This window comes from Cryptomeria japonica, chromosome 9 (genome assembly GCF_030272615.1).
Source record: "Cryptomeria japonica chromosome 9, Sugi_1.0, whole genome shotgun sequence".
NCBI lineage: Eukaryota > Viridiplantae > Streptophyta > Pinopsida > Cupressales > Cupressaceae > Cryptomeria > Cryptomeria japonica.
In genome coordinates, this window is record NC_081413.1 from 307,045,352 (window position 1) to 307,064,124 (window position 18,773).

The window sequence follows — 18,773 nt, forward strand, 5'->3', positions numbered from 1 at the left end:
TGCTGGTATAATGCAGGAAACTACACCATAAAACAGGAAAATAAAAATGAGAAAAAAGCTCTAATCTGTGAAAAGAACACAAGCGAGGAAGCTGTTTATGTGTTTCATTCTAGATAATATCAAATGAACACAACAAAATAATTGCTTTCTAAAAGTACAAGATGCTACAACATGCAATAGAAATACTTGTACCTGCAAGCACACTTCAGATGAAACATCTTGCTCAAAGACTCCTAAAGATATGACTGGCAATGATGTCAAAATAACATTAAAAAGCAGCATGTACCAATCATCATATACAGACTGTCCAGAGAAACTTGTAAGTGCTTCAAAGTAGAAGATCGTAAGCCCAAAAGCTATATTTTTGTAAAAGAAATAGCAGATCTGCACCCCATAATGATACATGGTCATTAAAGATTTCCCCAGTGAAAAAACATTTAAAATAAAATATGACACAGCTGAGACATAATCCCACGAATACCACCAGATAAGAACATGGGAATACAGAAATGACAATATATTATAAACACATTATAAAATTATAATCTTAAGAATGTTTATGTCCTTTCACTTCTGTATAAAAAATTGCATACCATTTGAGCAATTCTCTTGTAGCACCAGTGTCCATGAACAACCAGCAAACGCTCTAGAAAACGGAATTGTGCTATAGCAAAGTCACTCGCCATGACTGCCTGAAAGGGTAAAGATAGACAAGAAGCAGACTTGTAAGTGATCAAATGCAAGCAATGGATATTGATATTTTTTTAAGATGGGTTACAAACGGAATATCTGACCTAGAATTGTTAAGATATAGCCCTCATGGATCTAACTAATGGTAAATCAGTTATTATCTGGAGAGTGATATATTAACAAAGCATACAGTTTGGAAATTAAACATAAACAAACTAATTGTTATGAACGGTTGCCTCCGTAGGGACATGTCCATACGTGGCAACTAAACTGCCACGTATGGACATGTCCCTACGGAGGCAACCTTTCCTCTTGTATTTAAACCGGATTCAATGATGGAGACGATCAATAACTCACGGCAATCAGTCTTCCAGAATCGCTGTCATTATTCTTCGATCCATATTTCACAACATGGTATTAGAGCCAGCATATTAAAAGAATAAATTAGACAGCCATATTACTCATAAGCATTTATCGGAAGTAAATAACAAATGAACGCAGAGGCTATTTACGCAAAGGATATATCCGACTAAGAAAATATTCAAAATGTCAAGTAATATGAGAGTGGAAGATAGACTTGAAGGAGCCTCCAACTTCATTTCCTGGAAGATACGAATCATTGCCATTCTTGAAGAACTAGAATTAGAGTCTTACATAGAAGAAAATCTAGACATGCCAAATGATGAACCAGAGAAATCTAACTGGAAAAGGCATAATAATAAAGCAAAGAAAATAATTACTGACTCAGTCAAAGATCATATTCTTCCATCTATAGCCAGACTGCCTAAAGCATATGAAGTATTTAAAACCATTAAAAATACATATGAAGTTAACAATGCGAGCAGAATGTTAACCTTGAAACAACAACTTTTAAACATAAAGATGAATAAAGATGATACAATATCTACATACTTTTCAAGGATATCTGAAGTAAAAGACCAATTACAAACTATTGGAAATGAGGTAGATGATCAAGAAATCTCTCTCATAGCCCTAAGAGGATTACCAATTTCATGAGAATCCTACATTCAATGTATTAGCAGAACACCCCCCTTACCCAAATTTGAACAACTTAAGAATGAGTGCATTCAAGAGGAATCTCGACTAATCTCAAGAGGATTAGGGACAAATAAAGAAGGAGAAATCCAAGCACTTAATACAAATACCTTCAACAAAAAGAAAAAGTTCTCCAAACGGAAGAGAGGAAATAAAAACCATCAGAAAAGAGATGTCTAAAATTCAGTGTTACAAATGCGACAAATATGGGCACACTCACAGGAATTGTCCAGAAAGGAAGAAAACACAAGCTAGTCTAGCCAAAGTCAAAGGAGAAAACTCACTTTTCTTCTTAGCCCTATCAAGCGAAATAAATACAAATAAAAACACTTGGATCGTAGACAGTGGAGCATCAAGGCATATAACTGGATTCAGAAATCAGTTTGAAACACTTAACGGGCACTCAAGTGAAGAGGTTACTATTGGAGATAACTCCACATATCCTGTGAAAGGAATTGGGACCTATACTATCAAACTAAGAAATGGAGCATCTCTACAATTAAAGGATGTTTTGTTTGTACCTGGAATAAAAAGAAATCTAGTCTCAATCTCAGGCCTAGCTGATCAAGGATATCGGGTTACCTTCAATGAAGATAAAGTTCTACTCTGGCCTAAAAATACAAATATCAAAAATGCCATAACAGTAGCTTCAAGAGATGGTAGCCTATACAAACTATGCAGTGATCAAAAGGAAGCACTAAATCTTTAAGTTTCAAATAATAATGAATTATGGCACAAAAGATAAGGACACCTAAGATATAGTGCTCTATCCAACATAAAGAAGATTACTTCAGGACTGCCCCAACTAAAATCTAAACACACAGGCATTTGCAAAGGATGTGCCTTGGGAAAGAATGTGAAAGTTTCTTTTCCCTCAAGCGAGCACAAATCAAAAGTTATTTTAGAACTAATTCACTCAGACCTATGCGGTCCCATGTCAACACCATCCCTAACTGGATCCTTATACTACATAATCTTTGTTGACGAATACTCTCGAAAAACATGGATATATTTTCTAAAGTGCAAAGACTCAAATGAAGTACTATCTAAGTTCAAAGAATTCAAGGCACTAGTAGAAAACCAATCAGGGAAGAAAATTAAGGTGTTAAAATCCGACAATGGGGGAGAATATACATCTGACAACTTCAAAGACTTCTGTAATTTTGTTGGGATTAAGAGGGAGTATACTGTACCATATAATCCACAACGGAATGGAGTAGCAGAAAGAAAGAACAGAACCATAATTGAAGCAGCAAAAGCCATGATGCATGACCAACACTTACACACTTCATTCTGGGCAGAAGCTTCAAATACAGCAGTCTACATTCAAAACAGATGTCCGCACTCAGTTCTAGAAAACATAACTCCTGAAGAAGCTTTTACAGCGAACAAACCAGACTTAAGTCATTTAAGGATATTTGGCTGTCCTGTATATATACATGTTCCTAAAGAAAAGAGGACAAAACTAGAACCATCCGGAAAAAGAGGCATCTTCATTGGCTATAGTGAAAATACTAAAGGATATCGCATTTACATTCCAGGGAAAAAATCTGTTGAGATAAGTAGAGATGTAAAGTTTGAAGAAAACATTACACTCAAAAAACCTGAGGATGATAACATTACTAAAGAAGAAGAAGATCACATAACTGAGATTGAGAGGGAGAATATCATAGAAAATTCCAAGCCTTCAGACACTGAGAGGGAGGACATCATAAGAGCTTCTGAACCTCTTGTTGATGAAAATATTGAAACACTCGATAACAAGAAAAGACCTCTATGGGCAAGGAAAATGATTGAAGAGAATAATGTAGAACCAAATGAAATTTCCAAAGAAAATAAGAGAACAAGAACTCTAAAATGTTATGCTGCACTTCTAACCGAACTCTCAAATTCTGAACCAACAAATGTCAGAGAAGCCTTATCAAAACAGGCTTGGAAAGATGCTATGGTTGAAGAATATCAATCTATACTAAAGAATGATGTTTGGGACATAGTGCCTAGACCAAAAGACAAATCAGTTGTCTCATCCAAGTGGTTATTCAAGATCAAATATGCATCTGATGGCAGCATTGAAAAACATAAAGCTTGCTTTGTGGCCAGGGGATTCTCTCAGAAAGCAGGAATTGATTATGAAGAGACATTTGCCCCAGTTGCCCGGTATACGTCAGTAATAACAATCATTGCAATTGCAGCATCCAAAGGATGGAAAATTCACCAAATGGACGTAAAGACTGCCTTCCTAAATGGTTCAATTGAAGAAGAAGTATATATAGAACAACCAGAAGGATTCACCATACGTGATAAAAATTGCTATGTTTGTAAACTAAAGAAAGCCCTCTATGGGTTAAAACAAGCACCTAGGGCCTGGTATACAAGGATAGACAACTATCTCTCCAAACTAGGGTACTCCAAGAGCCTAGCAGATCCCAACATCTACTTCAAAGCTTCAAATGGCAATATGATTATATTGGTCCTTTACATGGATGATCTTTTGATAACAGGAGATGATAATCTCATTGAGAAATGTAAGCAAGATCTGGCAGCAGAATTCGATATGAAGGATCTAGGACTTTTACATTATTTTCTGGGATTAGAAGTATGGCAGAAGAAAAACTACATCTTCCTAAATCAAGGAAAGTACACCACAGATATTCTAACTACATTTGGGATGATGGAGTGTAAGCCATTAGCTACACCAATGGAAACTAATTTGCACAAGCTGAAAATTGAGGCAGAAGATTCAGAACCTACAGATCCCACACTCTACAGACAAATCGTCGGTTCACTCGTGTATTTGGTAAATACTCGTCCTGATATCTGCTATGCTACAAATGTATTAAGTCACTTCATGTGTGAACCTAAGAAGATACATCTAATGGCTGCTAAACACATTCTAAGATATTTACGAGGCACAATCGAACTTGGCTTAAAGTATGAAAATGTTGAGATTCAACTTGAAGGATATTCTGATTATGATTGGGCCGGAAGTACCACTGACCGTAAAAGTACTACAGGGTGTTGCTTCAGTCTTGGTTCTGCTATGATATCTTGGTTCTGCAGAAAACAGTCAACAGTTGCACAAAGCTCCACCGAAGCAGAATATATGGCAGCCTCCATGGGAGCTCGTGAAGCAGTATGGCTAAGAAAGTTATTATTTGGATTATATGGAAAAACTCTGAATTCAACAATAATTCACTGTGATAATCACAACTGTATCAAGCTCTCAGTAAATCCAGTTTTTCACAATCGATCCAAACATATTGAGATCCCTTATCACTACATAAGAGATATGGTAGATCGAAACGTCATAAAACTAGTGTACATCAGTACTGAAGAACAAAATGCTGATATCTTCACCAAGCCACTTGCAAGATTGAAGATAGAATACTTCAGAAGTAAACTTGGTATGACTAGATTATAATTGAGATTATTAGGATGAAATTCCTACCATGTGTAATTTGTTCATGAATAAATAAATAAAATTTATATTGCAATATTCTAACTATGTTCAAGAAGATGACGATCTTCTTATGTTTAAGGTTACTATTTCAAGGTGACGATCTTGACAATAGTTGACCAAGTGTCAAGATTGACTACATTAAGTTGTTGTCCCGGACTGTGCCGGATATCTTGATCCTAAAGTATGTGATCATCTCATGATTGACTTCTTAAGTGATTGTCCCGGACTAAGCCGGATATCATGATATTGAGTTTATTGTCATGACAAGACTATATTAAATGTTGTCCCGAATTGTGTTGGAAGTCATGATAGAATATGCTCCCAAGAAAATTACTTAGATCCACTCCTACTAAGAGGGAGTATTAAGATATAGCCCTCATGAATCTAACTAGTGGTAAATCAGTTATTATCTGGAGAGTGATATATTAACAGAGCATACAGTTTGGAAATTAAACATAAACAAGCTAATTGTTATGAACGGTTGCCTCCGTAGGGACATGTCCATATGTGGCAACTGCCACGTATGGACATGTCCCTATGTAGGCAACCTTTCCTCTTGTATTTAAACCGGATTCAATGATGGAGACGATCAATAACTCACGGCAATCAGTCTTCCAGAATCGCTGTCATTATTCTTCGATCCATATTTCACAACAAGAATAAGTAATACTGATGCAAAAATCTAAATGCAGTCTGCTGCGTTTCAGAAATGATAAAAGCTAAGTAATACTAATTGAAGGTTACTGAGAGAGTGGATGCAAGTGTGGATGCAAGTGTGGATCAGGTGCACATGAAGATTTTCCAAGTTTAAGATTCAGAGATACAAAATCACACATGAAAATACAGTTACAGAAATGATACTATTTTAAACATATATGATAATATGATACATTGATACAAACACAGAATTAACAAGATAAAGATTCAGGAATTGGATCCATAATTTGTTATTTCAAAACACGTGATAAGAAATAATAATGATCACTTCATAACTAATGTGTACGAGCCAAAAGGATAATTGTAGATCATTCAAATTAAAAATGACTAGATTTTATGTACTACAATGTCAAAAGCCAGAGATCTTAGAAAGCTCCCATGTCCAATAATTAGAATACTATGCACCTGATTTGTGACACAATTCTACAGTGGGCCCAAGCTAATGGTAAGAAGTAGAAAAATTGGAAAATATACCTAGAAGCAGAAAGAGTTACAGATACAGAACCAGTCCAAGAAACTTTTACCAATAAATCATTCCCATTGAGTTTCTTTATTTGAATTTCTATTAAAATCCCTATGATCTTGAGAGCATCAGCATCTGCCTCTCCTTAGGGATACACAAATTTGGCATCTCCTCTTCAGTCTTACTTTGTATGGCATTAGAAAAAAAAAAGATTTACCTAAGCTTATACAGGATCTGTAGACTTTGTTGGTACAACCTTATTTTCTTGGCAAGAATAATGGACTCTTTAAAACCCATCTCTCTTAATGACCTGAAATGCCTGGGAAAGGAATTTAATTAATACAATCTGCAACAAATGGGAATAATGAGACATGAAATTGACTCTGTCAAGCCCCTATAGTAAGTGCCTGTCAGGCTCCCAGGTCACCACTGTAAACAGAAAACTTGGAAATTTTATTATGAGTCTTCAAGGCCTTGCTTATGACATGACAAGTTTTGAAAACAATTTCCTACAAAACCATGTCTTCGTTTCAGACGCTGCCTCTTACCCTTGAACAAAATCAAGTAAAAACCATCATAATAATTGCAGTCCAAGGTGTAAGCAAATATATGTGGATATTCTACCAATACCATCTGCTAATAGCCATCTCAACAGTTTTCTGTAACTCAATATCATTTCACTCCAACTAAATGCTAAACTTATTCTACACATATGTTTTGTATCATATAGACATCTCCTGTCATATGTTGAATGGTAAATCCATCACACAGCTGCAAAGTTATGATTATGGGATTGTAAACGAAAGAAATACTCAACTTTGACCCCACCAAGCCTCACTATGAATAAAAACTCTAGCATAAACTATCTAACTTTAATTTCATATTATTTTTTTCTATTTAGGTACTGCATTGACAGGTCACCATAATATTCCACAAAACCCCCATTTTATGCAAACACGTATGCACATCTGATTTCACCAACCTTACCATTGAAGCTTTGCATTTGACCTAAAAAACAGCTTTGATATTGTAGCTATTTGTTGAAAACAGATGTAGATTATGAACTTTTGTTGTCACAAAAATTTGCACCCTTGCCGAGCTATCAACTCAGCAACCTTGTGAAACATGGAAACAACCCCAAAGTGTGGGACCTTGCGCAAGGGGGTTGAATCTCCAGAGAAGGCCGGCTTCCTTCTCAATCCAAGTGCAAGTATTGAACCAACTCAACACTCCAAATCCTACTTCTAAACCTATCCTAACAGCTTGCAAAGGAAAAGGGAAGAAGAAAATGCTAAAATGAAAGGAGGTGATGCACCAAGATAAGAGATGTTTCTCTCCCCACCCAGAAATGACACAAAGAATCAATTGAAATACCCAGGGGATGCACAAACTTCAGCTGCATGAATGACCCCAAATGCATGTATGGAGGTTAAAATTTGCTGAATGTCAAAGGGGAGAAGATTTCCCACAAGTCACACCTAGAAATAGGTTAACACAGCATATATGTAAGAGAAAGCCACAAACATACACTTTACAATGAAGGTAAGAACACATACACAACATGCATAAGTTGAAGGAAGGAAGACAAGAATGATGATTTCAATTCATTACAAAGCCAATGGCCAAACTTACAGTTATAGAAATGCAAGAAATATACAAGTCTTCAAGAGAAGTGAAAGAGCAAAGAATAGCTCAAGCCAGCAAGCAGAGAACCCTTTACAAAGACGCTTAACAACCTTTATATAGAAAATTGGTCGTAGAGGAGAGACCAATGGTCAAGGAGGGTGTTGTGACCTTTTTCACACATCGCCCCATTGCAAATGGGGACCCTCTCTTTTCCTGCTTTCTAGGGTTTTTGTTAGTGTCCCGTGGCCTTCCGCTTCAGTTTTGCCAAGCCTTGCTCAGTTTTGAACGGTTCAAATCCTAGAGATTGAAAGCTAGTTTTTGCAAGCCAAGTGATACTAGAGTCCGGACATCGTCAGAGTGCTTAGAAAGGCCAAAGGATGAAAATCGCAATTGATTTGGACGAATTTGAACGAAATTCTATTTTTAGAAAGTTTGATTTTTTGCTTTTTCCTATTTTTTAGGAAGTTTCGTTTTTGGCATTTTTGGCCCAATCCCTAGTATGGCTATTTTTAGAAAGTTTTCCCTATTTTTTGGGGATGTCTGCTTTTTGCTTTTTCGGAATGGGGACCCAGGGTTTGCACTGATACCACTGACCTGCTTTGACCGCGATCCAAAATTTTCAAGTTTTGACCCAAAAAGCTAAGTTCCTATATTTTAGGCGGTCATGGCACATTCAAAGGATAATCAGCTCGAAAAATCATCTGAGTCTGGAATGTCATCCTGATCCTCAAATTTCCTAAAATTTGGCTAAGTCTGGAATGTCATCCTGATCCTGAAATTTGACTGTATGGAAAATTGAAGAATCCTCCAAAAACTAGATTTTGCATTATAACTCCTGGAGGTCCGAAACCACTCTCAAACATCCTGACAATATATATGAAATATAATTTTAAGTATAAGAAAGAGAAAAGACATATTGAAATACCACTTACATAATGTTATATTTCATATATAGTCCGCCCTCTTGAGAGCCTTCAAAAGTCCGCCTTAGAAAGGTCATATCAAACTCCGCCCTCCTTGATGTCTCATGAAAGTTCGCCATGCTTGAGGAGGTAGACCAAAAGTCCGCCATGTTGAGAGGTGTCTAAAGTCTGCCATGTATGTTGGAGAGGCTATGAAGAGGGAGCATAGAACTTCGCCCTATGCCTTGCTTGAGCTAACATCAAACTCCGCCCTCAAGGAGACCTTCCTAAAGTCCGCCTTGAGAGGCTTCAAAACTCCGCCCTATGCCTTGAGAAGGCAGTTAAAACTCTGCCCTTGGTGATATGTTCAAAACTCCGCCATGTCTTGTGGACTCTCCAAGGTCTGCCCAAACTTGTTGGTGAAGATGGTAAGGTCATCAAAAGTCCGCCATGCATAGTGAAGGGAAGAAAGTCTGCCCATTGAGAGGTGCCTAAAGTCTGCCTTGAGGAGGTAGCCTCAAAAATGATGAAGATAGCCATGTCCTTCCTAAACTCCGCCCAAGCAAGATGATGGAGGTGCTTCAAAAGTCCGCCCTAGAAGGAAGGCATGTGAAGTGAACAAGACAAAGTCCACCCTTGGAGGTAGTCTAAAAGTCCGCCCTCATGGTGAGGTGAAGAAAGTTCGCCTTGCCTAGAGCCTCCAAAAGTCCGCCTTGGAAAGGTCATCTCAAACTCCACCCAAGCAAGTGTTCCCAGTCTCAAAACTCCGCCCTCCAAGCTGCCTAAGAGATGAAAGAAAGTCCGCCTTCCATGAGCTAAGAAAGTCCGCCCTACCTAGTAAACACTTCCAAGTGTGGTGTCAAAGAACCTAAAACCTCCGCCCTATGTAAGAGACATCAATGATGGCAACATGAAGATTGGAAGTCAATAAATGGAGAGGTTAATACGATGCAATTTGAAAGAGAATTGATGACAGAAATTTAGCTAGGTATGAAGTGATACTTGGTGCCAAGTAGAAGTCCGCCGTACACTTGGACATGCAAGATGTTTTCAAAGTGAGTGAAATCCGCCCAAGGAGAGAACCTCCAAAAGTCCGCCCTATGAATGGGATGAATGAAGTTTAAGGCAAGCAAATAAACATGATGATAGAAGTCATAAAACTCCACCCAAGCATCATGTTAGAAGATGAAAACTCTGCCCAAGCATGAAATTGAACACTAAAAAACTCCGCCCTACTCTTGGAAGTCAAATAAAGTCAATAAAAAATTGAGTGATGTCATCAAATCTTCCAAAAAATCAAACTTGCAATCAATTTGGAAAGTTGGAAATTGAGATTTTCAAAGATCAGCGAGTTAAGAAATCAAAATGGAAACTCAAAATTAAAATGGGAAAGAAGATATTTGCAAATCAAAATGATTTTCAGACTGAGTCCCAAATTAGAAACTTTTTGGAAGATACTATTTTATGAGCCTAGTTCGAGTTAATAGACTAAAAACAATTTAGAAACTTGCGCAAGTAAAAGATTTTCGAACTAAAGAAGATGACAACACTTTCCCAAAATTTGAGTTAGATTTAGAAACATGAGTTGGATGATTTTGCATGTTTCTAATTAGGAATTCAACTTCATTACAAATGCATCATTTGTAACTTCATTTTACACCAAGAAGTTCGAAATTCTTAAGGAGAGCATAAAAAAGTGTTTGCAGATTGGAGTTCATTTGGAGAAATATCTTGATATGGCTTGCAGTTGGGTGAGCTTCTTGACAAAGGATTCACAGATTTTGGAGTGGAGCCAGCTGGTATAAGGAAGAATCGTTAATTCTTTCTGAGTTTTCTGAGAAACTTCTATCTATTCGAAGGTGAAGTTGAATTTAAGATGCAGATTTGTGCGTTTTCTGAGTTTTTCAGAGTCATTGAAAATGATTTTAGTGGATTTATCCGAATTCTTCGTGAAGGAAAATCATCTTATTGACTAAGTAAGAGGGTTATAACACTTGGTGTTGGATTGTGATCACAATTATCCTTAGGATTGAAGAATTTACATATGAAAATCCATTTTTTGTGGCTAAGTATGAAAATGAAATGAAATCTCCAAACACTTAGCCGTTCGCAGCCTCGATTTTCTTTGACCCAAGATAGATTTCTAACTTGTTTTCCTTTGGTTTTACAGATCGCAGGAGGAAATAGAAGTGGGATCATCATAGAGATCGCAGCTGGAGTTTCAAGCCAAACGGAGGATTGAGGACAAGTTCACGAGCAAGGTTCATCCGGGCGTGAAGATAGCCAAAATTTGGCGTTGTATGGGAAATGTTTCACAAAGAAAATTCCAATTTCCTCAATTATGATGAAGGCAGGGAGAAATCCTTCTCCAAATTTCAAGGTATTGAGAGGGAGGGCATGATCACAGCGAATGCCTAAATAGCTTGATCCCATCATTTCATATTTGCAAGGGGTTATCTAGGATTCTAGAGCTTTTACCCTCCTCCCGCACAACATAAACTGGCAACTGAAGGCAGGATCGTCACAGAAAACACAAAGGGAGTTTCAAGCCAAATTCAAAATTGAAGACAGGACCACGAGCAAGGTTTGTCCGATTATAGAGAGGGCCAAAATTTGGCTAAGTATGAGAAATACTTCGCGAAGAGATTTCTTCTCCAAATTCGAGGCACTTGAAAGAATCTCAAGGCATCAAGAAAGAAAAGTTCTCAAACTTGGTGAAAATATGGAAAAGTTAAATAAATTTCCAACTTCTTGAAGGATTTCATCTCCTGAAGAAATTAAAAAAAACAAGCTCCCAAGCAGAATCAAATGGTGACAAGAAGGAATCAAATTTCCATACTTAGACAGTTTTTTGACACAAATTGGAGAATTTAAGGAAGACATCCAACACGTTGAGGTGGCGCTTCGTCATCTTCCAACCAATCAGATCGTTCCAAGTCAACATGTCCAAGTTTGATGAACCTGACTTATCCAGAAGCTTCTAGAAGGGCACACTTCACAATGCAACAACCTTCTATTTTCATTGATGGTTCATTTTTAGCAAGAAGGACAAGTGTCCTAAATGTAATTTTCTCATTGGTCGAGGGTAGTTAGTTTTGGGAAACCCTAATTAGGGTTTGTAGCTTTTAATCTGGGCCCTTGATCACTGTTTGATCTCGGTCATTCATTTATTTTTGAAAAACTATATAAGGTTACCTCCTCTCATTTGGAGAGTGTGAGGTTTTTGATGTATTGTTGCGTAAGGTCATTTCCAGATAATATATTGCATGTGCGCTTTCTCTTAAGGCTTTGTAATCCCTATTGTTTGAACGATTTGTATGGTTTCAATTTCCTCAACACTTAGTTAAAATTAATTTAGATTTGCTTTCATTGTTGTTAATTTGAATGAAGGATTTGATAAGTGTCAATTGATGGTGTATCTCCGCTCATACTTTTGGTGAATGGATGATTTCCATTTTACCGTGCAAAGTTAGTCTGAGCCCATTCTCTGTGCATCCCAATAACTTAATCATAAGCACAATCCATCGAAGATTACACGGACTTTGTGTAGTTGTCCCTAGTGTGGCGAAGCAAGGTTTGGTTTCTCAAGAGCATCAAATGGATACCGTCTCCGGAGTTCGTACGATTAGATTAGCCTTCGCAAACCCTATCTCCTTTCTCCTTTTTGAAAGTCTAAACCCTGAAATTCAAAAAAAAAAAAAAAGAGCCTAAAATTGCTAAATTCGTCTAAGTCTAGCAGTTCAAAGATACTTGTTAACGTAAGTCCCCCTTGAGATTTTCAGCATACACTACCCAAGAAGCTATTTCACTAAAATCGCTTGTTCGCACATATAGACCTTGGAATCAATAGTGATTTTTCAAGAGAGGATAGAATGCCTTCGGGTATCCTATTCTAATGTTTGGAAGATGATAAAACAGACACCAACAGAGAGGAACCCCCTTAACCTGGCATGCAAAGAGGAATGTCAATCAAGGAAGATAGGGAAGTGCACAAACCTAACATTGTGTACATGCAAACAACCTCACCATACCTTGACAAGGCAATCCCAAGAAGAAAAGTACTTCTAGAAGGTGGATTGCCTGACATTCCAAAAGAGTCATGCAAGTCTAACATGAAGGCAATCAACTAACCATAAATAAGCATGGCCACGTACTCCACTTGATGGCAATCTTGCAAAAATCATTAAATGCGCCCCTGTAGCTCCATGAATGAAAGTGTACAAGTCGAAAGAGTTGGTGGAGCATTAAGAGCTTTAAGTGTTGATCACGCCATCTGGAAGTGTAGCAAGTTGTCGGAAGTCGAGTCTCACTGCAAAGGAAGAGGAATTTGGGATCTCAGGACTCAGAGGAGGAAAAGGGACAGAAGCTCGGGATTTTGAGGTTCTAGGGCTCAAGAAAGAAGGAAGGCAGAAACCCAAGAATTCCGAGATTCCGGGGTGCTTGGGGGGCGAAGAAGAAGAAAAGCCTTAGATCATGAGAATGAGAAGGCTAAGGAATTCTGAATTCCCAGATTCCAAGTTCAAGATAAGAGAAGGGCTGGAGAACATGGAATTCTGGGATTCCAAGATTCTGAGTTCAAGAGAAGAGAAGGGCTAGAGAACTTGGAATTCCGAGATTCCGAGTTCAAGAAAAGGGAATGACTGGAGAACTTGGAATTCCGAGATTCCGAGTTCAAGGAAAGAAAAGGGCTGAAGAACTTGGAATTCTGGGATTTCGGGATTCCGAGTTCAAGAAAAGAGAAGGGTTGGGGAACTTGGAATTCCAAGTTCCGAATTCAAGAGAAGAGAAGGGTTGGAGAACATGGAATTTCGGGATTCTGAGATTCTAAGTTCAAGGAAAGAGAAGGGCTGAAGAAACTCCGCCTCCCAACAAGACAACACTTCGCATTTCATGATTCCATTGGTTCCATCCTTGATGAACTGGGGCACCGCTGGTCCATGGAACATACCTCTAATCGATTCTCACTGATGGACCAAGGATGTTATAAAATGACAACATGAACCATACAGATGGTTCTGAAGATAACATCAATAATGATTTCAACAAGTAGAATAGTTACGTCACATTTCAAGAAGCTTGTGATAAATTGTAGTGGAAAAGAACAGCCCAATCACATCACAACCATATCTACAAAGTTATCAATTGTTATTCTCTTGTAGGTTGTATTAATTGTTCTCGAGAAATACAGCAGTTGAAGCAACAAAATATCAAATTAATTAACTAGTTACAAGCCACAAAGGTGTTTGTAAGTGGCATCAGTTGCTCTCAGAATAAAATGCAGTGAAGGTGACATAATATCCTGCTCACTTGATATTATGCTAAGAGTGTTTGTTTTGTCCTTTGCACCTTTGTTACTTCATCCTAAGCAAGGTCAATTGTCCTTAAGGTCTTTCTGTCCATTTGTCTAGTCATGATTGAAACAGTGAATTAGAAATTTATGTGTCAAAACAGCAACTGGCAAGCACAAGCACACCTATCAGTATATTGCCAGTGTTGAAGGGTGAGAACAGTGGAGAAGCGCACTTATGTGGTGATTTCCATGTCTTAAGTATTTGAAGAAGCCCTAAAGAGCACCTTCTAGTGTTCGCAATTATTTCAGATCATCGTGTAGAGATTCTAGGGCTTTCAATTATCAATTCTCAAAGTTTGCAGCTGTTATGAAGGGTTTTGGCTAAGTTGCTGACTCGGGTGCTAGTACTGGTACCTGGACAATATGCCAGTACAACAAATTATTTGGGGGGTTGGGTACATGTTGGGTATGTTCATACAAAATATATATCCTAAAAATAAAATTAAGTTTAGAATGTCATATACCAATACATATGCTAAGCAAACCCATTACTATATATAATTAAAAAATATTATATTTTAAAAAGTTTATATATATTATATTCATATATAATTATATTCTAATAATGTAGGGGATGACTCCACAATGCAGCGGTTAGCTGCAAGCCTCCTACATGGGAGGTCTTGGGTTCAAGTTTGCTAAAGTCACATGTGTCCCACACACAGGCAATGGAGAGATAAGGTGATCCCTGGGCATCGAAGACATAACGGCACAAGGAGATGTAGGGGTGTTATTGCTGAACAACTATGAGGATGAGGCCTCTCAAAAATGTGGTCTCACTAGTTCATAGCTCCAATCAAAAGCAATTCAGCTTTGTCCCATTACCAAACAAAAAAAATAAATTATATTCTAATAATGTAATTTATTATTTAATGGTTTAATTAATAACTATAAATATGATTTTATTAATTTTTAAACTATTTATATTTAATATTTAAAAATATTTATCTATATATCCCATAGTGTGATGGTTAAGTTGTGGCATTGTTAATGTTACCACCAAAATTCAAACCCCTGTTGGGCCATTATGATCGCAAGCTTGTGCCTTCACTGATCCAACATGCTTACAGGTTGTGAACCATAGCGTTCATACTTCTAGTGTTCATACTAGGTGACTTCGCAAGCATTCATGCCTATGGTCCATGCCCTCGTTGGGCTGGTGTGCTCAAAGGCTTTGTGCCCCTGTTGTGCTACCGTGCTCACAGGTGTTGATGGTTCTATGCGTTCTTGTTAGGGATGAGGTCCCTCAATTGTGGCCTCACCTAGTGTGAGCCAAGCTAAAAATCTCGCATTCACTTATCAAAATATATATAGAAATATATATAATAAGTATCAATATTAAATATAATATTTAATACAATAAAACGGTAAAACAACAAACAAATTAACTTTAGGTTTGAATTTAAATTTTAAAATATGTAATAGTTTAGGCTTATCTTCCATAAAATGAATTTAAAATTTGTAATATTTGATAAATTAATAGTATAAACTTTAGGTTTAATCATTAAAAGCAGCAAATGTAAACTCTAAAATTTATATAGATAAATTTGAATCGATTTATACACGAGAGTTTTTTATTTTAGCTAGGATAACAATTTTCTACAATAAAGTCCTGGTCTAATTCGAACGGGGTCCAAGGTTCCGACTGGTCTGCTATGGGTTCGGGCAAGGTACCAGCAACAGTTTGTGGGTCCGGCCCTACCAAACCCAAACAAACCTAGAGCGAGTTTAGCGTCAAAACCGTGTCACCCGCTGAACTCGAGCAATATTTGCAATTTTTTTACCTTTATAAAATCTTTCTTTTGCAAAAAGTGCAATTCACCTCCTCAAACCTAATTTTGCCCATACAAAACATCTAAAAGGCAAAACCTATCTAATTTTTGCTATTGTGAATGAAAAACAAAAACATTGTGTTCCATTGCTAAGCTTATTTTTGGCTTGCTATTGCCCAAAGAGAGTTGAAGATTGATCATTGAAGGCTCCAAGCTGATTATTTTGCTATTTCTACGCATTTGCAAGTGTTGGTTTTCTCTCAAAGAGATCATAGAGGAAGATTTCTTCAAAAAAGGTAGGTTTGGTTAGTTTTTTCCTTACATTGTTTTACAAATAAACTCTCTAGTTTAGTTTTGAAGTTTTTTCTTTTCGATTTGTGTCTATCCATGTTTATAAAACTTGTTGTCTTAGGTATTAAAATGACAACTGTTTCTATCTCTAGGAGCCAACCCTGCTTCAAAATAGACCCACACTCACCCCTTTGGAAATATGTTGAAATGGTACAACTTCCAAGCTCATACAGTCAAGTGAAAGCCCATTTGTGCTTTATCCCTCACCAAGGCATCAAATATTGTCTTGGCACCCCAAATGGTAAAGGCCTTTTTGTAGAGGAACAAGTATTGGCATATATTGAAGATCAAGCAAAAAAAGACCAAGCAGTAGGGAAACAAAATGCAACTCACCTAAAGACTAAGAAAGGATTGAAGGCCTCTCCATCACCTTCCAATCTTCAACCTCCAAAGGACCATCCATTTTTGTCCATACCTAAAGAACAACTAGTGACCTATACACATAAGAGATCAAAGGGACTATTGGAAACAATGAGTCAAGAGATTGCCAATCAAGACATAGCTCGATGTGTCTATGCTAATGGATTGGCATTCAATGTTGTTTGTTCACCATATTGGCAAAAAATGGTGAGATCAATTAATGAAGCTCCAATGGGGTTCAAGGGCCTAGGTTATGAGAAGATGTGTACTAACTTATTGGACAAGGAAGTGAAAGATGTAGACGATTCCTTGAAGCCCGTAAAGGATTCATGGGTCGAAACAGCAATGTCCATCGTATTCAATGGATGGAAAGACGCAAGAGATTGCCCATTGATCAATGTTATTGCAGTGTCCCCTAAAGGGGCAATGTTTTTGAAAGCAGTGGATTGTGAACAGTGAAGGATGGTACATTTATTGCTAATATTCTTTGCCAAGCCATTGAGGAAGTGGGCCCTCAAAATGTTGTGCAAGTTGTAACAAACAATGACAAAAACTGTCTAATGCTACAAAAAATTGGCACCAAAATTGAATGGAGCAAACAGGAGTATGTCAATGCGAGATCCAAATGTTCATCACCAACCACCATATGTCGCAAGGCATATTTAGACAATTCTCAAGATTGGAGCTATAATAAATATGTTTTACTTTAGTGAACTATTTAATTTATTTTTATTTTTATTTTTGTAAATTTAATTTTTTTATTTTGATTTTGAAATAGATTGTTGAGACCCATTTCGCCTCCAACACACTTATGTTGAGACAACTTCTGAAGGTTCATGAGGCACTATCTAACATGGTGATCAGCTCTAATTGGACCATATGGAGGCAATCTAGCACTACAAGGTCATCAAAGGTTAAGCAAATGATCCTAGATGACATTTGGTAGGATCATGCTTAGTATCTCCTCAATTTCACTGAACCTATATTGAGCATGATTCGTTATACTGACATGGATAAGCCTTGTTTGGGTGAGGTATATGATGGCATCAACTTAATGAGAAGATGAAAGTCGTTATAAATGCAAAAGAGAAAGATCCCGAAGAAAAAATTCTTCAAACAACTACAACAAATCATGATAGAGAGATGGAACAAAATGACCACTATGTTGCATCTTCTTGCCTTTGCATTGAATCCCAAATATTATAGTTGTCGGCTCCTTGTTGCTCACGAGTACAAGGCAGCACTTCGTACACTATTCGCTGATCATGACATGCAGGATGCAATGAGGGCTGCGATCATGGGTTTTGCAAGCACAAATGATTGTAGTCTTGATACTCTTTGAGACATGCATATCATTGATGCTCATAGTTGGTGGTACTTCCATGGAGAATCATACCTGCACCTACATCTTGCAATCAAAATTTTATTGCAAGTTTTCTTAAAAAGAAAAATTATCTTTAAAGTTTTATTTACTAATTTTATTTGTAACTCTAACTCTCTAATTGTGTCTTGATAAGTTGCATCTGAGAGGAATTGGAGCACATACTCATTCATCCACTAAATAAAGTTCAATATACTACAATCAAAAAAGGTGGACTTGGTGTTTGTGCATTCAAACTTGCGACTCCTTACATACAAAGAAAGAACCTACAAAGAAGGAAAGACAAAGAAGTGGAATATTGAACTAGAGCATATTGCATTGGATGCTACCATTTCCCACCTTGTTGCACTTGGAGTTGATGATGACTATGAGCCACCTAGCGAGCATGAGAGTGCTAGTGCCACTGCCACTACCAGTGGCACTAATTCTGGTTCTTCTAATTTACTACAACATAGATCGTCTAATATAGAGGAGGATATTTTTGATGGCCCATAAAATATTTGATCAATGATGGCTGATTGTTGACACTTGACATTATTATTTTTGAACTTTAATATATATCATGACAATTGAGTTTGACAAATATTTAACAAAAAAGAATGAAATTTTTCATGAAATGGTCAAATCACGTCCAAAACCCACTCC

General features: G+C 37.2%; 1 protein-coding gene across 1 annotated transcript in view; it reads right to left on the reverse strand.

Annotated features, from left to right (window-relative positions):
- LOC131079598 (probable phospholipid-transporting ATPase 4) overlaps positions 1-18,773 on the reverse strand; it is a 77,008-nt gene that overhangs the window by 1,476 nt on the left and 56,759 nt on the right. The window contains exons 8-10 of the mRNA XM_058017597.2: positions 594-692; positions 193-384; positions 1-20 (exon numbers count right to left, since the gene is read on the reverse strand). The exon at positions 1-20 is cut by the window's left edge and continues 1,476 nt beyond it. Of these exons, the coding sequence (XP_057873580.2) occupies positions 1-20; positions 193-384; positions 594-692 (311 nt within the window). The remainder of the gene's footprint in view (positions 21-192; positions 385-593; positions 693-18,773) is intronic.